Source organism: Ascaphus truei, chromosome 1 (assembly GCF_040206685.1).
Source record: "Ascaphus truei isolate aAscTru1 chromosome 1, aAscTru1.hap1, whole genome shotgun sequence".
Taxonomy (NCBI): domain Eukaryota; kingdom Metazoa; phylum Chordata; class Amphibia; order Anura; family Ascaphidae; genus Ascaphus; species Ascaphus truei.
Genome location: NC_134483.1, coordinates 496,382,154 through 496,404,932, shown reverse-complemented (window position 1 = coordinate 496,404,932; position 22,779 = coordinate 496,382,154). Strand labels below are relative to the sequence as shown.

The 22,779-nt window shown below is 43.7% G+C and overlaps 1 protein-coding gene across 2 annotated transcripts in view; it reads right to left on the bottom strand.

Annotated features, from left to right (window-relative positions):
* FBXL5 (F-box and leucine rich repeat protein 5) overlaps nt 1-22,779 on the bottom strand; it is a 36,576-nt gene that overhangs the window by 6,073 nt on the left and 7,724 nt on the right. For both annotated transcript variants that reach the window (XM_075569148.1, XM_075569138.1), the window contains exons 2-6: nt 9,184-9,399; nt 3,846-3,941; nt 2,534-2,720; nt 1,533-1,715; nt 655-780 (exon numbers count right to left, since the gene is read on the bottom strand). In XM_075569148.1, the coding sequence (XP_075425263.1) occupies nt 655-780; nt 1,533-1,715; nt 2,534-2,720; nt 3,846-3,941; nt 9,184-9,399 (808 nt within the window). The remainder of the gene's footprint in view (nt 1-654; nt 781-1,532; nt 1,716-2,533; nt 2,721-3,845; nt 3,942-9,183; nt 9,400-22,779) is intronic.

The window sequence follows — 22,779 nt, the reverse complement described above, 5'->3', positions numbered from 1 at the left end:
GCAAGAGTACAGAGATTTGAAAACCTTGTAGGTTTCTTTTTCAAGACACATTAAACTTGAAGAAACCTAGGTTTCAAAGACTCTGAATACTAGTTTTATTTATAAAGATGTAGTTGTAATGTTCATCCACTAAAAGTCATCATTACTCACATCGTCTGGTTATATAAACAGCATGAAAGTGTCCACAACACCTAGCGACAATGTCTAAACACAAAATATGACAACAAAAAGTTTATCTTTTTAATAACAACAGTGACTGTCAAACATGAAGTATGTTAGATTATCTAAGAGTGGTAGTTAAGGAACACGAAATAAAAGATGGAAAGTATAAATCAATGTTAAAGTTAAATACAAACAAAAGCACACACTTAAAGCGTAAGTTAAGCTGCTTAAGTAGAAAGTATAAGGGCCTTATTCCATATTGTCCAAAGCAAAAAACAATGAGATTTTTCTATAACAAACAGACCAAACTGCTACTAAAATTCCTTTTAACTAGGCTTGTTTACAACAAACGTAGGACATTCTTACATTGTTGACATATGAAAAGTATGTAAGAAAAAAGCAATCAATATCAGTACGTAGAACAAGAATAAAATTACAGTTGCAATGGTCTCATTATGGAAACATCCACCTTTCTTAGTATAACCTCCTTACCGGATTCATCTATGTCTGCATCCTCATCCCATTCCTGATAGGCACGACTTTCATCCTTTCTTCTCGATATCCATTCCCCATCTGGTTCAGTGTCGAGATGAGTGGCAGGTCCATTGTACCAGTCTCCTGGTAAAAGAAAACTTGTTAAAAATAATATAATATATACAGTACACACACACACCTATACAATATCCCACCTCTATAAATGTGAAGTATCCTACACAGTATGAAAAAAGACTGAGCTGAGATGGCGTAACATAGGTGCTACGGGAAGGCTAAGACAATTCATCCGTCTACTTAAAATATTCAATTAACTTGAAATCCTTTAAGAAAATACAATCACATCCTGGCATAACTTCAACTGAATAGTATGTTTTGTGTTTAGGTCTAAATATGTTGCCAACATAGGTATCAGGACTACTAAATGCTTAAAAGATAGAAAGTAACAAAAACCCAAGTAAATTATTCAATAAACAAATAAAAAAGGAAAATTGTAAGCTGAAGCTATTCCTGGACTTTGTACGTACCTGAAAAGCAGCAGAGCTGTAAATGTGGCATCCCGTATACTCTTGAATAATATAATAAAGGAATTTACATAAAATGCATCTCCAAAACAAAGCAATACCCATCAACAAGTTATATTAGATGGACTAAGGATAGAAACGTAAAGATTACATGAATTAGAAACCTTCTATACTTACACTGCAAAAGTATGTGCACATAACATTGCACATATGTATGCATGCAAATACAACAACATATGTAATAGAACATTGTCCTCCTCTTGCATCCAAAGGGTGTATAAGATTCATCAAGCCTGTTAAATCTACATTTTAGAAGAGAAGGCTTAGTTAACAAACCAAAAATAGATCACTCACCTCTAGCCCAGTGAACTGGATAAAGATGTTTCCAAAGAGATCCAGTTTTTGCCAGCTGTACCCATTTACTGTTTACTTGACTGCATCGACACAGCTCCTGTGGGTTAAGGTAACTAAATATGTTCAGCATTACCTCCGGGGGAAGATTGGAGATAGATGTAGTGTTCTGCTGCACCTTTGTTTCTGCAAAAATAAAAGCTCAATGTGTGTCTAAGGAAATCAGCAACTAACAGGCAAGTGCATTATTCCTGCCTTCCAATCCAAAGTATCAAATATATAATTTCAGTGAAAAACAGTAGCAAAATCGTGTATAATAGCAATAAATATAAATAGTAAGTTATAGCATGAGCATCACATTTTCATATACAAAGTAAAATAGTCTAATTGCTGCAACAAAATGCAAAAAATATTAATAGTGCTATTCTGCATAACTAGCGTTACCTATGGCGTCAGGCAATGTATCCCAGAAAAAAAGGAATTAAAAAAAATATAACTGAAATCTAACTGATTTACCCTTGTGTCAAATATTACTGTTCAGCTTTGTATTAAATGCCCATCTTATACCCAGTTTAAAAAAAAAAAAAAAATGATTTGCGTAAATTTACTAGAAAGTACTTATTTGAGATCGTATTACACTTTGTGCAACTTCCACTCTATAATTGCCCACATCAATATTTCTTTGCAAATCTGTAACTGTGCCTTGTTTCCTTTCCAGCAAATCCTGTTCAATATCATTAAGAAATCAGGCCTGTACCCATCGTGCATCATGTGTTAGTGAGTACTACTGCTCCTATTCTCATACACCCATGGTGTACGGTCCAATGTGAGCCTGAAAAGTCTCAGGTTATATGTAGGCTCTGCACTAACACACAGAGTGGGACACTTCAAACCCGTATCAATCAACTCTAGGATAAAAATAACTGGGCCATCCACGTTGCAAGTCAATCCTTTTCGGTGCTGTAGGGGTGATGAGGTTGATGCTCTATCCATGAAGGGCTTACCTCTGTCTGCTTTCTCATCTGCATAATACTTTAGCACCTTCTGGAGCTCCTCAGCCTGGTTCCAGAGGCTCAGGCCTTTAAGGAGTTCTGCGGTGTCTTTTTGGGAGCAGTGCTGTGCAATCACTTTCTTTTTGATATCCTTGAGTTCCTCATATGTAAAATATTCCATCAACATTGGCTGAAAAACCTACAGTAAGACCGGAAACATGGCACATGCATTTAAAATTACCCCACAAAAATATCTAATCGTTTGAAAAATATATAGTAACAGTATATAAAAGTGATTAACAATTGTGAAATGTTACACATATACACCTTCAGTTTAGATTGCGTAGGTGAGGAGTGGCCAACTCCAGTCCTCAAGGGGCCAGATTTTAAAGATATCCCTGCTTCAGCACAGGTGGCTGTCTTCAATTGGGCCACCTGTGCTGAAGTAGGGATATCCCTAAAACCTGGCCTGTTGGTGGCCCTTGAGGACTGGAGTTGGCCACTCCTGGCATAGGTCAAGTCAGCAATTGCATTCAGAGTTTAGGACCACACCCATGTGTAACAAGTTAAATTGTAAGAAACCAACGCATCCAGTAAAGCAACTTTAGTGTACGCCCAGAATTTTCCCTCATGAATTAGGACATCAGTGAGGTGCCAAAAAAAATATTGAAGTGAACAATATGTCTTTATCCTTATGTCACTATTCTATCAAAAAGTCTGCTCACGCCAATTAAAGCAACAATTCGGCTACACAGATTTTTTTTAAATTTTACCTGAACCACAAGATCAAGGGCACCCCAGCATCCAGGAACCCCCTGCAGTTCAGAGCTGCAAGCCCAGGGTGGAGCAGGGGTCCCTTGGGCAAACACAGTGGCTGCTGAGGTCAGGGCTCGCTCTGGCGGGCAGTAGAAAATCCGAGACATTATCGAAAGAGGACGTCGCTGCTTTCTATGTGTGACCCGTGGCAGCCACCTTTGTAGTTAATCTCAAAACTGGCACAAAAAACTACAATTAGGTCCAGAACCAGGGGATCCTCAGTTGTCAGGGGATCACAGATGAGCTTTGGGAGACAGAGACCACGTGTTCCCTTGGTGTAGCGATCACGTGGTAAAGACCAGCCCCCGACGATGTGAACACAAGTGGAGGAAACGCTACTTCTGTTGCGATCGTGTAGGGGTGAACAGGATCTCTCCCTAGAAAAGAAGCAACTAATGCACCAAGTATACTCTGTACGTCTACCGGCATCACAAGGCACTCAAAGGGTTAAATACAGCAGGTTTGCAGTTTTTGGAAATCATAATCTTCCCCTCAACATTGTACCCACCTCCTCCTCTTCCTTCATGTGAGGAAGGAAATCACTGGTGAACGCCTCTAGCCTCTCTTTCAGTTGCTTAGCATAGTTCAGCTGTTCATATTCATTCTGCAAAGAAAACAAATGTTTTAGGAAAGTCACCACTAAAGGATTAAGTCTAGTCCCACATTGAGATGTTAGCTGTGCAAGTCATTCATGAAAATATAAACCTTTTAAAGAGATTAAAAAAAAACACACCACTTAATGTGACTTGTTTGAGAAGAAAGTGTGAACAGTCGGTGCCCTTCACTCTCTTCCTAAGAGATCCCGAGCAGGCTCTTAATTTTCTTGCTTATATGAAGAAAATAACATCTATAACATTTCATAGCATATCATCATGCTATGAAACTATAATTTCACAATTCTTGTAACTACAGGAGTTCCTCAAAACTTTTACGGTAAAGTCAACTAATTACAATATGTTGGTTGAGTTAAATATGTCATTTGATACCAAGAAAACATTTGCACAACATTTTCTTCTTGGAACCTTTCAAAAGCAAAGCAGGCTGGAGAGCAAATGCATTTTATTCAATCCACGCAGAAGAATTAGGCAGAATAGACAACACGTTCAAGTTCATAATAAGATTGTACATTTTCTTGTTGCCTTTGCCATTCTCGGCTACAATAACCAGAAACTAAAAGCTACAGGTGTGCGTTAAACCCCATATACTATGGTGTACTTCCAGCGATACTTGTTCCACAGGCTGGAAAACTCTTGTCCATTTACAAATATTGAAGAATCCTACCTTAAGATTCATTTTTTAATTGGCTCTTACCTTAAAGTGGAGCTGGCTACAGAGATAGTCTCCTTCCTAATTAAGGCCATTAATGGTCATCTGTCCTTAAGCTGTAGCTCATCCACTTAAAAACACTAACTAGTAAAATGCTAGTGGCAGATTTTTTTATCTGCCTTTGGAAAGATGAGTTTGACACACAGCTCCTCCTTACTTTAGACTAGCCTGTCACTATCCTATTAAAATGTTTTGTGCAAGCCTCTGAAAAAGCCGCAGTTATACAAGTCAAATAGTATTGTTACAATAACTTTTAAATGAACATTAATCTCAAGGGGTTCCCCGAACAAAAAGGTTATTATGAGAAAAGAAGGGCTTCCTCCAGCCCCTAAATTATTGTAAGGTATGAAATCTGCAGATGCCAAGACTTTAAAGCATGGGTACAACCCACGGTCTCCACATTTTCTGGGCTTTTCTAGCTGAAATATTACTGCAGTGAGCAAACTGTACTCAAACCTGGGTAGAAAAAAAAGAGAAAGTATCAACAGCAACTAAACTTAATGACAGTTTCATTATCTGGGCTTGGCCCAGGTTTCTTTACTGGGTATGTAACGAGGTTGTTAGCAGGCTAGCACAAATCGAAGCGGTTATCCATGTGTCACGTTCACACTAAAAATGCATGTGTGTGCCTATTTGCAGGTCCCAAAATCTAAATATCTACAGATCAAATGTATGTATTTTTTATATTGCACCATTAATTTACATAGCACTTCACAGCAGTAATACACGTGACAATCATATAAATAAGAAATAATACAAACACCACATTATTGGAAGTGCTTCAGACATAAGTGACACTTAGGAAAAGGAAACCCTGCCCCGAAGAGCTTACAATCTAACTGGTAAGTAGGAAGAACGTACAGAGACAGTAGGGAGGTGTTCTGGTAAGTGGGTCTGCAAGGGGCCACGGTCGATGTATGAGGTGTATAGTATCAGCCACGGAGCTATTCATATGCTTCGTTAAGGAGGTGGGTTATAAAATGGGTCTTAAAGGTGGATAGAGAGGGTGCTAGTCAGATATTGAGGGGAAGGGCATTAGGGCTGGGACCCGCAAACACCCTTCTGAGCCGGTCCCAGTCCCTCCTTGCTGCATGGCTCACTACGCGCTGTGACGCGTCAGCCACCAGGGGATGCAAGAAAATTGTGATCCCGAGCGGTGACGCGTCACGTGGTGCGCTGATGAGCCCATCAGCGGCAGGGGTGGGAGCTGTCAGACAGCTTCTTACACAAGGTAGGGGGTGATGTGTGTGTGTGTGTGTGTGTGTATATCAGCGTGTGTGAGGAGGGCATTTGTGTGGGGAAGACGGGAGGGAGCGGGAGCTGCTTACCTTCCAGCAGCCCGCAGCAGCTCCCTCCTGCAGCCCGAGAGACCGAGCCCGTGGAGGGGGGGTGGGGGGGGAGAAGAGTAGCGGGTCCCTCTGCTCAAACCACGCCCCCCTCCCGCTCCCGGCTCCCTACAGACCACATATCGCGGCCTGTGCCTGTCAGCGTGCCGCCTGTCTGCAGTGCGGGCGCACTGACTGAGGGAGCGCGGGGCCTTAGCCTTACAGAGGTGTGGGGCAGTCAGTGAGAAGAGTTTAAGGCTTTAGACACAAAAAGGGTAGAGAAGACGTCCTTGAGCAGAACGAAAGAATCGGGATGGTGTATAGTGAGAAATTATGGCTGAGATGTAAGGAGGGGCAGAAGGGTGTAAAGCCTTAAAAGTGAGAAGGAGACTGGAGTGTGTGATACGGGATTTGATAGGATCTCTTTCAGAAACTGGAACAGGCTCGTATGTATAGGTTTATTTCTATAGCGCTACCAATGTCAGCAGTGCCACACAGAATTAGCAAGACAGAACAGGAAGAGAATAGAGAGAGTTTCACAAGTGCATTAAATAGGAAGTTAAACAATTGAAATTAGGCCGCCCCGCCCAATAGAGCTAACAAGCTACACCGAGAAGCCGCTGGAAAACCAGCAGATTTGCAAGCCAGCGTTGCACAATCATTAAAAGGAATTTAAAAAATATAATGCAAATTATCGTGCAGAAGAAATGTGGGCAGACCTCAAACATGCCCCTGATTTGGGACTTCAGCAGATGTGGGAGGAGGATACTTATCCATGGCAGCAACATCATTCAGAAGCTGGAATGGTTTCATATAGAAAATCAGAATTCTATTCCCCAACACCCCCATATCAGCTTTTTTTTTATTTTTCATTTTTCCTCACCCGATTGGATCCTCTGCAAACGAACAGTGATATTTTCAGTTAAATACATTTACCCACTTAAAAAAAAACAAATATGGTGCTGGGTCAACCTCATTTGCACAAGCCGCAATGTAATCGGGGCATTGGATGACCCCAGGTGTCATACCAACTTTCCCCCCCACAGTACTGGCATGTTTAAAGAGGCGAACCATTAAATATTCTATTTAAAAAAAAAAAAAAAAAAATTTTAATAAAAATCAGTTCTGTACTATTCGATACATATATATATTTTAAAATACAGTAATATTCAACTCAATGCCATTTTGAGTGAGTTTTAATATACTGAGCATCATTTGATTTCTATAGCCGGTTTTAGTCAGTTCCACAGTAGTGCAAGATATTTGCAACACTTTCCTGTTTGTGATAGTTTGTTGCCAATGTTCCCAGCTGTTTGAGCTGTAGACCAGCGGTGCGCAAACTGTGGGGCGCGACCCCCAGGGGGGGCGCGACACTGCCGACGGGGGGCGCGGGGTTTACAGAGGCCCCGCGCGCTTCCCGAAGGCACTTAAATTAAGTGCCGGGGGAGCTGCAGGGCCTCTGTAAACCTAACTTACCGTGGCTCCGGCGGCTTCCTCCCTGCGGCGCCATGGCAACGCGGCATCAAAATGACGCTGCGAGGTCATGTGACGTCACGTTGCTATGGCAACGTGACGTCATTACGCCGGAGCGCGGGTAAGTTGGGGTTGGGGGGGGGGGGCGCGGGAGCGAGGGGATAGCCGTCAGGGGGGCGCAGGGAAAAAAGTTTGCGCCCCCCTGCTGTAGACTGTAATAGATACATTGTACTGCTGAGTAACGCTGACTGAAGGATTGATTGAAACTGAAAGGCAGCCATTTAGTGAACCCTGGGAAGCAGGGTATTTGCTGACAGATCACGAGAACTAATTGATCGGCAACTTTGGTCATTCGTTTTCAATAAAAGAAATCAAAGGCTGCATATATAATAATAGTTTGTTCTTGTATAGCACTGCTAGTTTTACGTAGCGCTTTACAGAGACAGTTTGCAGACAGCCCCTGCCCCATAGAGTTTACAATCTATAAAGTGACTTGCCCAATGTCACAAAGAGCCAACACCGGGAATTGAACCAAGTTTCTCTAATCACTGAGCCGCTCCTTCCATATTAAAACAAATCATGTGGGTTCCCAGAGCAAAGAATAGCATGATTCAGTCCCAGAGGATCCAACTAATTACATATTACACACGTAGTTTTATTTTATGGAACAATGTTTCTTAATATTGTATGCACAGTGTAAGGCTGCGTCCATAGAGGTTGGAGCTGTGCGGAACCGCGCTGACGCTGAGGCTCGCCTGCTGAAGCCTGTGCGATTCTATGCACATGCAGGCGAGCCAGCGTGCGCGATAAGGGGGGGAGGGGGGAGGCGGGGCAGTGACGTCGCTGGGCCAATAGCCCGCGACGCACTGACGTCAACGTCACGGCGCCGTGACGTTGACGCTGCTGTGCTGTGATTGGATGTTTTCAGCCGACAGCGCACTGAAAAACAGCTTCGCCTGTCGGCTGAAAAATCCAATGCTTCAGCACGCCTGCGGACGCTCGCGTGAGCCCCCTCTCAAGGCATCCTCATTGAGGATGCAGGGGCTCAGCGCGGAGCGTCCGCACGGCTGAGCGCTGTCTGTCCTTCCATGGACGCAGCCTAAGGAGTTTAGAAGCTGCACAGCGCTTTGCTACAAATTAACAAAATACCATCTACAGTATCTTTTATATTACATGGTATTGTTAGTTTGGGACAAAAAACTATTTTTTTTAACAAGAAAAAAAAAAGGGAAAAAGTTAAGTGAACTACTACAAATATTATAAAGTAATAGGAAAGAGTTATCTGACTTTAGTGAAAGCTTTGAAGTCTAACAAAACGTCATCGGCATCCTTTGAATGGTTAACAGTACTTCCTTATTTATTCTTCAATAAGTCTCCCAATTAATGTTTTGAAGGGGACATCATCTTAATTTAGCATAGGTTAAACAGCAGATACATTTTTTTATATTAGTATTTACAGTATTTTGATCCAGAAGAAGGCAAACAAAAAACCCCAGAGAAACATCATTCAATGAATTGTGCATTAGGATGAGGAAGACCCACCATTACTCATATGCTAGATCTTCCGCATCATAATGCACGAGCAGACGCTGGCACCAAGTCAAACATGTCGATAAGTGTTTCTTTGTTACTGTGAAACCAGAGACACTGATTTCTCTCAACTATGCTTCATGGAAATGTCACACCAACGAGTGCATTTTGCAGTCATTTTGGACAGCGTACCTTTACGTTCTTCAATCCCTTCTCAAACAAGCTGAGCATTTCAGACAGCTTGTTGTCGGAGTGCACATTGTACACGGTCTGGCTGCGTTGCTGTAGCAAGCCGATAATGTATTCGTTCTCAATCTGCTCATGCATTTTGAATTCCTTGAATGTTTCATATAGCGACTGCAGTAACGCCCGGAAGTCATTGTTGTTGGAAAAGTTGGTCTTGGAAAGCTGTGTGAAAAGAAAATCAAACAGTCAAATATATGGAATTAAATGTATTTTTTTTAAATAAATAAATAATAAATAATATAATAAATAAATAAGAATAAGCTTGAGCGGTGGGTATGGCCCAAATAGCTCTAGCATTGTATTATCCCTTTGTGATTGCATGCTACAGCACGTGCACACTAGTGCCAACACTTATTAATATTGTTCTTTCCACGTGCTCAAAACCTGTGATCCATACATAAATAAGTGGTTAATAAGGGAATATAGGAATGTATTTATTTCTGCAGTTTGGAATGTAGTAAGTAGGAGTAAATATATCACTCAAAAAAAAAAAAAACCACACAAATATTTTTTGATTGAATACCTCATGCACAAACCAGTGGAACACCACCAAATCTGGTACTACCATAGCATTGTCGATGGCTGTACGCTAGCATGGAGGTGCACAAATTACTATCCAGCAATCAAAAAGGTAACGTGTGCAGACGGTGCCAATAATACTTATGCAAATTAACGGAAACTGATGCAGCCTTGTTAAAAGAGAGACCTAATTGTGTAGCAGTCTCTTTTCTTGTAGATTGCCATGGCAGCACATGCTATGTGGAGACATCCATTTTCCCCCATAAGTTGGGCACTGCTTTTCTATTTTTGGGGGGTTAGGAGGGGGGTGCGGGAATGTGAAGCTGCTCGAGCTTCCCTGTGCCGTCTTCCATGATCAAATAAGGGTACATATGCCCAGGACATACTTGAAAACGAGAGGTAACTCTCAATGTATTACTTCGTGGTAAAATATTTTATAAATAAATACTTCAGCGGGTCTCTCGGTCTCTCTCTCTCTCTCGGTCTCGGTCTCTCTCTCGGTCTCGGTCTCTCTCTCGGTCTCGGTCTCTCTGTCTCGGTCTCGGTCTCTCTGTCTCGGTCTCGGTCTCTCTGTCTCGCTCTCGGTCTCTCTCTCGGTCTCGGTCTCTCTCTCGGTCTCTCTCTCGGTCTCGGTCTCGGTCTCTCTCTCGGTCTCTCTCTCGGACTCTCGGTCTCGGTCTCTCTCTCGGACTCTCGGTCTCTCTCTCGGTCTCTCTCTCGGTCTCTCTCTCGGTCTCTCTCTCGGTCTCTCTCTCGGTCTCTCTCTCGGTCTCTCTCTCGGTCTCTCTCTCGGTCTCTCTCTCGGTCTCTCTCTCGGTCTCTCTCTCGGTCTCTCTCTCGGTCTCTCTCGGTCTCTCTCTCTCTCTCTCTCGGTCTCTCTCTCTCTCGGTCTCTCTCTCTCGGTCTCTCTCTCTCTCGGTCTCTCTCTCTCTCGGTCTCTCTCTCTCTCTCGGTCTCTCTCTCTCTCTCATAAATGGGAGGCCGGCCACAGCAGGGGAGAGAGGCTTGCAACATGGGGGGTGGGAGCTGGGGCCCACAGTCGGATGCAGATGTCGTTCGGCCACCAGGCCTCGTTGCAGCAGGGACCAGACAGCTGGTCCGGCCAGAGGTCGAGACCAACATCCAGCACCGGCCGGGCCCCCCGTAGCCCCGGGACAATTGTCCCAACTCTTCTTCTCTCCCTCTCCCCCCCCATTGGCAGCCATACTGATCATACACACAAATTAACAGGGGAATTTTGCTTCTATGGGAGTCTACACGCAGTCCTCTCTATCTGTCATTTCACTTTAACATGAACGGCATATCCGACACGTTACAATGCATTAAAATTGAATATTTTCTGATGCTGAAAACACCTTATTTGACACTTTACAACACTTAATATCCGGCACTAGTTTCTGGAATACATTCTGTTGGATAACCAAAGCAACACAGGCTATGGGATTTAATCTATAGCAGTAAAATGATATACTGTATGTAAATGCTGGCTTGAAGAACCTCTCTCCTTAGTAAAGTGTCTGCAGATACTTGTGCACATCAAATCTAATGCCTGATTAGTCTGCTTTGTTTACCGCTTTACAAATGTCCATCATTGAGACTGTGATTATGGAGGTGGCTATTGCTCAATCAGAGCAGGCCTTTATTTCACATGGTAGTTTCCTCTTTGCCTGATGGTATGCTCTTCTATTGGTATGCTCCACTATTGACCTGGAAAAAGCAGGACGCCCAATTAATGTGCCTTATTTTACAGGTAAGGACAAAAGCTGGCAGACATTTCTTGGTTCACGTGAATGTCTGCTATAACCTTGGGCACAAATTGTTAAACTGTCCTCAATACTGCCTTGCCCTGTGGGGGGGGGGGGGGGTGGGCTGTCTTGTAAAGACCCATAGCTTCAGAGATTGCAATTCACAATAGCTTTGTGGAAGCCATTTTATAGCAGTCGATCCAGACCACATTATTTCATAGTTCAAATGGAGGTTCTCCCCTCAACGACGCTTTAGGAGATAAAGCCTTTATATTTTAAATATTAAGCGCCTACGTCATTAATTGTATCTGTAAAAGGAGATTGCATTTTGCAAAAAAAAAAAAATACTCAAGACTCAGACCTAATCTTGCCATCTTCTTCTGAGGAGTGAAGCTCTCCTTCCCAGACCAATACCATAAGGAATGTGGCCGTATCCCCTTCTGCGGCCGCTAAGGATCTCATCTGGAGTCCTCCAGTGGCATAATTTCCAGTGATGTCAAACTCCAGTCCTCAAGTGCCCCCAAAAGGCCAGTGATTACTGATATCCCTGCTTCAGCACAGGTGGCTCAGTCATTCTGACTGAAGCAGGGATATCCTAAAAACCTGACCTGTTGGTGGCCATGCCTGATTTAAACCAATAAAACTCTGCTACATTCAGAGCCACCATGAAAATCCTTTGCCAACAATTTACAGGAATGTACTGGAAATTCATCAAGAAGGGGGTCGCCACAATCCTTGTATTGTACATTCTTCGACATGGAAGTACACTTCAAAGAATGTCAGATTCTGTAGCTTTAGGATCATTGTGTGTCTGCTCTGTAGCTACCCTAATTTCAAAATGAGCATTATAGATCTGTCTGACATCTTACATTAAATATAATTCTTTTATTTTTCTTCTAGTTGAGAAATAAAGGATAACAAAACACAAAACCCCAGCAAGCTCTTTTTGGGAACCCCTGAGCCCCCACATCATGTGTATTTTTGTCATGTTGGATGTAGCATTGGGCTTCTGTCTGTTGTATACATTTGCCATGCTCAATAGCACTCCCTTTTGACACATACATACATTGTGGGGGCTCAGGGGTTTCCAAAAAGAGCTTGCTGGAGTTTTGTGTTTTGTTAACCTATTTTTAGCTGTTGCAGGTTAGTGGCTCCTCCTTCCCAGGATTTAAGCCCGCCCCTCCCCAAGTTAGTAGGTCCTTTCATTCTACTGGATATAGATCCAGTGTGGTCTTTCTCCCTCCTAATAGAGGTAAATGAGAATTTTAATCCTAATAGAGGTATATTAGTATTTTATATGGTAGTGTTAGGACTTGCGAACAGGGTCTGTCTTTTTGTGGCTCGCAAGCTTACAATGCTTTGGCCAAAGGGTTAAACTAAATGACCCTTTTTCAAGAGAATATATAAGTATTTTACTGTGTATTTTTGTCATGTTGGATGTAGCATTGGGCTTCTCTGTCGTCTGAGAAATAAAGGAACTAGAAAAGTGTAAATAAAACTTAATACAAATAACATAAGGTAATTACACTCCCAAGTTAAGTGGATGTATGCATGCCTTTATCTATATAGGAATGTAAAGGGGGGTTAGGCTGCACTCCACAAAATAAATTAAGCATACAGTTTACCGGTGCTGCTGGTTCAAGGAAGTACCTGCCAGGCAATTTCCAAAGTATACTCAGGAAAGACGGATCCTAGTCACTTGAGAAAGACCTATTGGTCGAAACGTTGTGTGGCACAATAAATGTACTTTATTTATATAGGGCCATTAATGTACATAGCGCTTCCCAGCAGTACACACGTGACAATCACATAAATAACAAATAACACATAACAGGAATACATGCTTCAGACATAAAAGATACATTTAGGAAAAGTAGTCCCTGCCCGAAGAGCTTACAATATAAGAGTGGCACCCTCCAACATTCACATACAATATGTGCAAAGCGGGCACACTAACATCTGCTACTTGTCTTGCAGGTAGCTAGCTAATGGCAAGGGGGAGGGGGTGGCACTCCAGGTAGGATTTCTTCTCTGCCTAATAACGAAGACGCTGGTCTTCATCTATGGGAAGATGGGCGTCCTCCCGTTAGAAGACACCCAGGAAAATGCTATTTTGCCTTTAGATAATGGAATTGTTACCACATAAAGCATCTGTGGTGGAGACTGCTCCTCCAGTCCATAAACAAAATCAAAACAAGTTTTAAATAGGGACAAGTTTGTGACAAAATCATTTAGAGGCTAAAATCAGATACAAAGAAAAACCAAGGCTTTTTCAGTAGACTTTTCCCAAGTCTCCCTTATTAAACATCTAAAAACAAAACGCTATGAGTGAGTCTGATCCATATCTCTGCCTATTTGGCTGTCACACAATATCAATAAAAAGGAACAACAACCTACCATAATCCATTAAATCACCAAACACCTTTCTAACATAATAATACATAACCTAGTTCTGCATCGGTTTCAACTCAATTTTCAATCTAAGTTTTTCTGCTAATACTAGAATATTAAATGTGTTATTTAAATAGCTATAAATCTGTTTCATCAAAAAATGTTACACAAGACTGTTATTACAAGTTATTTCTCAACACTGTTTTGCAATTATTTCGTATTCGCAAGGTTACAAATATTATGCAAATTAGTTCCCGAAAACGTTGTATGAAATCAAAACAAAGCAGTTGAGATATCTTAAAAAAAAAAAAAAAGGAAGTACAAAATAGAATAATAGAATAGCCACAATGGGAAACAAATATCAAAAGCAGAACAAAACAGTAATTAAAGAGAAAAAAAAGAGAGAGAGAGTGCAAGCAAGTAACTACACCATGGGCGAGAAAACTTTTGATGCTGCGCACGCGCCCCCCACCCGCTCTGCTGGTCTTCATCCCCGCCTTACCTCACATTGCATCAAATGACGCCGTGGGGTCGTGTGACGTCACGTTACCTGCAGTCATTTGACGTCACGTTACTGTGGCAACCATGACACCACAGCGTCACTTGACGCCGCGATGCCATGGTCACGCGTCCAGAAGCCAGCGGAACCTCGGTAAGCAGAGATTGCAGAGGTCTTGGGCGTTCCCCCGACATTTAATTTAAATGCCTTGGGGAAGAGCGCGGGACCTCTGCAACTGCCCGCGCCCCCCAGACAAATCTCCCACCCCCCAGTTTGCGCACCGCTGATCTACAAAATGCAGAGAAAGAGCGAGAGAGAAACAGAGTTGAAAAAAAAAATTCTGAGCCAGACTCACTCAAAACTGCATTACAAAGCATGCATTATCTGTAACCTGTTTTAGGTTGTATATAAAATAGTTAGAGATCTGAATATTTCTGTGAACTGGTACATTTGAAAATATTAGAAATTAAAAAAAAAAAATGTTTCCCCATAGACCAAATAGTATATTGAATATCTGCTTTCCCCCCATTAATTTCCTTATTTAATGTTGATGAGCTAGTTGATAAAAAAAAAAATTGCAAACAATTAAAGTATTTGGCAAAACTAGTAAAGAAACCAGGAAAAGTCAAATGAATAAAAAGAAAACAAAATGTTGATTTTGGCTGAACTACAGTATGAACATTTGTTTTGTCTGCAAATTATCCCACATCTGTGAGAGGTAAACAAACCTGTACATTGATCCAACGCTAAAGTAGCTCAAACTCTTACTTTGTAACCAGAACAAATTAAATTGCTGGTAGAACAAGTTTTACTGCTGAATTGTGGTTGGGAAATTGAATCAAGACTGTTGGGAAAACGCTTATGCAATAAAGCAAAATTCGACCCAATGAGCGGAGAAGTCAGCTAATGTGTTTGATCATTTAACATTTTCTAATGACAATTAGACAGAGCACCGAGATTTAGTCTTAGGCACGTTCTATAGTGCCGGGCGCGGATTTTTAGTTGGCTGACGTTAGTCAGCCTTTCTATAGAAGGCCTGCTCGTGCGCACGGCAGGGAGAGGGGAGCCGACAGACAGCGGCCGCTGCCTGCGCTCAAATGTATGTGTGGATGTGTGTGTGTGTGTGTATGTGTATGTGTATGTGTATGTGTATGTGTATGTGTATGTGTATGTGTATGTGTATGTGTATGTGTATGTGTGTGTGTGTGTGTGTGTGTGTGTGTGTGTGTGTGTGTGTGTGTGTGTGTATGGGTGTGTGTGTGTGTGTGTGTGTGTGTGTGTGTGTGTGTGTGTGTGTGTGTGTGTGTGTGTGTGTGTGTGTGTGTGTGTGTGTGTGTGGTGTGTGGTGTGTGGTGTGTATATATAGAAGTTAAAAAATATATTTATTAAAGTTTTTTTTTTCTTTCTTTAAAAAAATGATTTTTTTTTTATCTAGGACTTACATTCACTCACACAACCCATGCACACCCTTATACTCACGTATACATGCACACACATACATACACATACATACACAGATATACCTTACCTGCAGCTCCCGGCACTATATACAGGAAAAGCATGCGGCACGTGCACACGCGCATCCTGTATATAACAGGCCTTAGGCTTTGTCCCTGCTGGTGCTAAGCGCGCTCATGCTTGGAGAGCTCTCCAAGCATGAGCGCCGGGTGTCCTTTAAATTTTCGCAAGAGCGCGGGTGGGGGGGACGACGCTGCAGGGGAAGCTGAGCGCGCTAGGAAGTTTAAAAAAATGTGTTTATCTTATCACGGTGAGGGTGTGTGCCCGCGCATCGCGTGAGCGGAGACACACATACATACATATATATATATATATATATACATATATATATACATATATATATATATACATATACACATACATATATATGTATATATATATATATATATATATATATGTATATATACACATATATATACATATATATACATATATACATATATATATATATATATATATATATATTAATTCCTAGCTGTCTTAGCTGCTGGAGGTTAGTGGCTCCTCCTTCCCAGGTTTAAGCCCGCCCCTCCCCACTTCAAGTGAGTAGGTCCTTTCATTTTGCTGGATACAGATTCAATGTTGGTCTTTCTGCCTCCTAATAGAGGTAAATGAAAATTGTAATCCTAAGAGATATATATATTAGTATTGTATCTGGTAGTGTTAGGACTTGCGAACAGGGTCTGCCTTGTCGCGGCTCGCAAGCTTACAATGCTTTGGCCAAAGGGTTAAACTAAATGACCCTACTTTGAGAGTATATAGGTATTTTACTGTGTATTTTTGTCATTGGGATGTAGCATTGGGCTTCTGTTGTGTACACACACACACACACACACACACACACACACACACACACACACACACACACACACACACACACACACACACACACACGATTGTTTTAACCATGTTAAAAATGGTTTTGAAGCAAAAGGTGGCACTGTGTGCTCATTTGCATGTCATTTCCCAGAATCCCTTGCTGCAGTGGAAGTGCTGTGTGATAATAGGGAAAGGCAGGGTTGCAGACCTGTCCAAGACATGCAAATGAACATACAGTAATATTTCCATATATATATACACATACATACATATTGCAAAGGCAAACAAGATCTTATCTTGCATCTTGCATCAAACGGGCAATGGATGGAAGGGAAGTAAACATAATTATGCCCCTTTACAAAGCATTAGTAAGACCACACTTTGAATATGGAGTACAATTTTTTGCATCAATCCTAAGAAAAGACATTATGGAACTAGAGAGAGTGCAGAGAAGAGCCACCTAATTAATAAAGGGGATGGACATTCTAACTTATGAGGAGAGGCTAGCTAAATTAGATTTATTTACATTAGAAAAGAGGCGTCTATGAGGGGATATGATAACTATATACAAATATATTCAGGGACAATACAAGGAGCATTCAAAATAACTATTCATTCCACGGGCAGTACACAGGACTCGGGGCCATCCCTTAAGGTTGGAGGAAAGGAAATTTCACCAGCAACAAAGGAAAGGGTTCTTTACAGTAAGGGCAGTTAAAATGTGGAATTCATTACCCATGGAGACTGTGATGGCAGATACAATAGATTTGTTCAAAAAAAGGTTGGACATCTTTTTAGATGGGAAAGGTATACAGGGATATACCAAATAAGTATACATGGGAAGGATGTTGATCCAGGGATTAATCCGATTGCCAATTCTTGGAGTCAGGAAGGAATTAATTTTTCCCCTTAATGGGGTTTTCTGTTTGCCTTCCTCTGGATCAATAAGTAAGTATAGATATAGAATAAAGTATCTGTTGTCTAAATTTAGCATAGGTTGAACTTGATGCACGTACGTCTTTTTTCAACCTCATCTACTATGTAACTATGTGTAACATATACATACACACATACACATATACATACACCAACACACACGTCACCTCACCAAGTGCCGACCGCTCAGTGAGCTCAGCGCTAGCGGGGATGCAGCCTTAGGCCCGGGCCATAGATGTGTGGGGAGAGCGGAGGCGCGCTAACGCTGAGGCTCGACTGCTTCAGTCAGCGCGATTGCACGGACTTGCAGGCGAGCCAGCGTGCGCGAAGGGAGCCGGGGGGAGGTGGTTGGAGGCGGGGCAGTGACGTCGCTGGGCCAAGCGCCCGCGACGCACTGACGTCAATGTCACGGCGCCGTGACGTTGACGCTGCTGTGCAGTGATTGGAGGTTTTCAGCCGACAGCGCACTGAAAAACAGCTTGGCGCTCGGCTGAAAACTCCAAAGCCTGAGCACGCCTGCGGACGCTCGCATGAGCCCCCTCTCAAGGCATCCTCATTGAGGATGCAGGGGCTCAGCGCGGAGCGTCCGCACGCCTCAGCACGGCTGGTCCATCTATGGACACAGCCTTAGGCTGAGTCCATGCTCCCTGGTTGCTCGCTGAGGCTCAGGGAAAGCGGGTGCTTTCCCTGGCCTTGCGGTTGCTTACCGCACGCGCTGTCAGCGGGCCGTCAGGGGGTGGGTGCGTCACTGGCCGGGGGCGGGCCAGTGACGTCACGGAGCTGGTTCGCCCTCATTGGGCGAACCGCTCACGTGACCGGCCTGTCGCGCCGGCAAGCAGGGGAATTTTCAATTCCCCCAAGACCTGCCCCTACTAAAGCCGCTCTAATTGCGACTGTAGGGGCACAGTGCTGAGCATGAGCGCGCCTCAGCACGCTTCCGCCAGCAAGCGGTTAACATTGCCGAGGCCTTAGGCCTCGGCCATGTTACGTGCTTGCTGGCGGAAGCGCGCTGAGGCGCGCTCCCGCTCAGCACTGAGCCCCTACAGCCGCAATTAGAGCGGCTTTAGTAGGGGCTCACCTGCGCTTACGCGCGCTTGCGGAAGCGCAGGTCTTGGGGGAATTTAAAATTCCCCCGCTTGCCGGCGAGACAGGCCGGTCACGTGAGCGGTTCGCCCAATGAGGGCGAACCAGCTCCGTGACGTCACTGGCCCGCCCCCGGCCAGTGACGCGCCCGCCCCCGGACCGCCCCCTGACGGCTGCTGAGAGCGCTTGCGGTAAGCAACCGCAAGGCCAGGGAAAGCACCCGTTTTCCCTGCGCCTCAGCGCGCCTCAGCACGCCAGCAGGGACCGTGGACTCGGCCTTAGGCCTCATCTATGGTAAGCGCTTGCTTGCTGAAGCGTGCTGACACTCGCTCATGCTTGGCACTGAGCCCCTACAGCCGCACTTAGAGCGGCTTTAGTAGGGGCTCGTCTACGCTTCCGCAAGCGCGCGGAAGCGTAGGTCTTACCAGATTTTTTCATTCATGCGCTTGCCGGAGGGCAGAGCCGGTCACTTGAGCGGTTCACCCAATGAGGGCGAACCAGCTCCGTGACGTCACTGTCCCGCCCCCTGACGGCGCGCAGGGCAAGCAACCGCAAGGCCAGGGAAAGCACCCGCTTTCCCTGAGCCTCAGCGCGCCTCAGCACGCATGTGAAGAGCCTGGCCGAGGCCTTAGGCTGCGGCCAGGCAGGTAGCGAGCGCGCTGGCTCTCGTGCGCTGCGCCCTGCTCGACCGATTTGTGGCTGGCTAGGTGCGCGCTCGTCTGGGGGCACGGTCACGACGTCACTGAGCTGGTTCGCCCTCATTGGGCAAACCACTCACTTGACGGGCTTGCGAGCGGCAAAATCAAATTTGCTTGCTTTGCAAGCATCTAAGCGCCGTGATGGCGCTCGCTCACGTTGGCCACACACATTGCCTCAATGTGTTTCAGAGCAGCCAACGGGAGCACGCCCGCCAAGTGCCACGCTGGCCGAGGCCTAGGTTGTGTTTATAGTTCCGGCGACGTCGCGGCAAAACAAATCTATTGCCGCAATCGCGTGCACTTATAGTAAGCGCGACGCGATGGCTTGGTCGTGATCGCTGGAAGTCATCGCAATTTGATTTTTCCAGCAACTGCAGCCAGACGTCACCGGCACTATAAGCATAGCCTTAGGCTGTGGCCATAGTGCAGGCACGTGCAACGGAGCGCGTCGCCTCAGCAATCTGTGGACTCTGTTCACTCATGCGATGGGGAATGAAATCCTGAAAGGTGCAATCCCATATGGCCAGCCAAACAAACCTTTACCAAAAAAAAAAAAGGTGGGGGGGAGGGGGGAGGTGGTGTATGGATATATGCTAATTTTGGTGAAAGCACGTCGGAGATAAATAGAATAAGAATAAAACTTAGCTATAGCAAAGCAGCTTGAGAAAGGACTGGATTTTGCTTCAAAACATTGCTCAGATTTTATTGTTTCTCATGATGGGTTAAATAAAGGTATCTTTACATTTTTCTAATTCTGGAGTACCGTGGAATGAATCTATATCTATCTTAACGAATATAACCATGCGAAAGGTAAATATTTTCCTACTTTTCTATATCAGGGATAAGACATTACATTTCTCAAGGACTCTAAAAAGGAGTGTTTGTCAATTAAGTGTTTTCTTTACCCACAAGCCAGCACTGTCCCCAGAGAGCAAATAAAGAGAACAGGAGGGAGAGAGGTGGCTTTGGCTGTGCAAACTCTTGAATAACACAAACTGCAATAATGCCCAGATGACACTACCTACATAAAAATCGACAAAAGGAAGTAGTTTGAAAATCAAAACCCATCCCAAGTAAAAAAAAAAAAAAAATTAGGGATGGAAGAATCCCGGCCACCTAGCATGTCCCCCTTGGCTCCTGTGCAGTGGAGAAAGAAATCACCCTCCCCCTTCCCTACCTAACAAAAACGCTGGCTCTTAAATTCTGTTGGCTCCCAAGTATTTGATATTTTTGGCCCCGATTTAAAACACACTTCAAAGTGTCAGATTTGGGTAAAAAGAGCGTCAATCAAACAGATGTAATCCATTAAACATGTCACTAATGCACTTTGGTCTTGGGAGGCATTACCCCTTTAAATGCAATCTGATTGAAGATACATTCTGTCCTATGTCTGATGTTTTTGGAAATCAGTCATTAACTCAACAATGACAGTTTAACACAATGATGCTATTATTGATGAGCCTCTCTGCCCATTTCACTTTTGAAGGCAGCTCTTTATAATTAGGAGGGAAAGAAAGCCTTGACTAGTTGCATAAGGGCTGGTCCCCGCTGGCTACTGCAGCGCCCGCTGTGGCGGACGCTGTAGGGACGAGAGCCCACCCCTCAATGGCGCCGGGCCCGCTGCGAGGGAGGGCCGCAGCGCGAGTTGCTCCTGCTCTCAATAGAATTGAGAGCAGGACTCGCTACGGAGCGCTAAGCCACGCCCCCAGCAGTTCAGCCAATGAGGGCGAACCTGCCGGGTGACGTCATGGCCGCGCCCCCGTCACTCCCCCGCCACCCTCCCCCCCCGGTCTTTTGGTCTGCAGCACCCTGCAGACCGTGGAATCGGCTGCGGGCGCGCGTGCAGCGGAAGTACTGGGGCCTCAGCCTAACCCTTTCAAGAACTCTCCACCTTCACAAAATCAGCAAGAAAAGCTTCAACAGCATTTCATTTATACCCTGTGGAAATTAAACCAACATATTGTGCATAAAGCTGTGCTTATAGTGCCCGCGACATCGCTCCAAAAGAAAAACAATTGACTCCGTCGCCAGCGCTTATAGTAAGCGCGACGGTGAGACCAAAAATTTGGAAGCGGGTTAAATTACATTTCTTACAGACTGTCGCCACATGTGACAGTCTGTAAACCAATCAATGACCCCGGTGATAGCGACGTCGCTGAAGGTTAAATTATCACTTTCGCGGGTGGCGACGGTGACGTCATCAGTCACGTCGCCAGCACTATAAGCGCGGCCTAAGACAGGAAAAAGTATGTGAATGTATAACATTTGAATGTTTACATTTGTGTGATACTATCTATTATTATTGGAACATTGCAGGGCACCCTCAAATATGGTTCGGAACAATAACCATGCCCTAAGTTTTACAATTCTTCAGAATCCCTTTAATGGAGGATACCTGTACACAAGTTCTCCCCATAGAGTACAATGTATGAGAATCTTTGGGACAGTTTGCATAACTTGCACTGGGAACAAGTTAGGAAAAGCTCTCCTTACAGTATAAAGACTTGCAAAGCGCGAGGAGGACTAGCTGTATGCTGATTTAGGCGCACAATTATGGGCACAATTATAGCATACACAGGAAAACGGATTTTGCACTACATTTATAAAAATAAAAATAAATTAATTGTATACATCAGGTAACAGGAATTGGACATATTTTACTATGCAACTACAGAAAATTGCGGCAATGTGTTCTCCAGAATGCTCCTAAAAATTGGAATTGTATTTGCAAGGCTAATACATACTACATATGTAAACGCCAAAATTATGTTTCTAATAATTGCCTATCTTTTTTCATTGTGTGTGGGCTCTTTGTAATTATTATTTATTTTTTTAGCGCTACTCTGCAACAGTTGCATGGCTGCATCATTCTTTCATCAACAGTAAAAAATATATACAGTAAGGTCCGGAAATAATTGGAGACAATTGTCATAATTTTGGCTCTGTACGCCACTACAATGGATTTAAAATGAAACAACCGAGATGCAATAGAAGTGCAGACTTTAAGCTTTAATTCAAGGGGTTGAACAAAAATATCATATGAAACGTTTAGGAATTGCAACCATTTCATAAACAGTCCCCTTATTTCAAGGCCCCAAAAGTAATTGGACAAATTAACACAATCATAAATAAAATGTTCATTTTTAATACTTTGTCGAGAATCCTTTGAAGGCAATTACTGCTTGAAGTTTGGAATGCATGTATATCACCAAACGCTGGGTTTCCTCCTTTGTGATGCTTTGCCAGGCCTTTACTGCAGTTGTCTTCAGTTGTTTGTTCGTGGGTCTTTCTGCCTTAAGTTGTATCTTCAGCAAGTGAAATGCATGCTTGATTG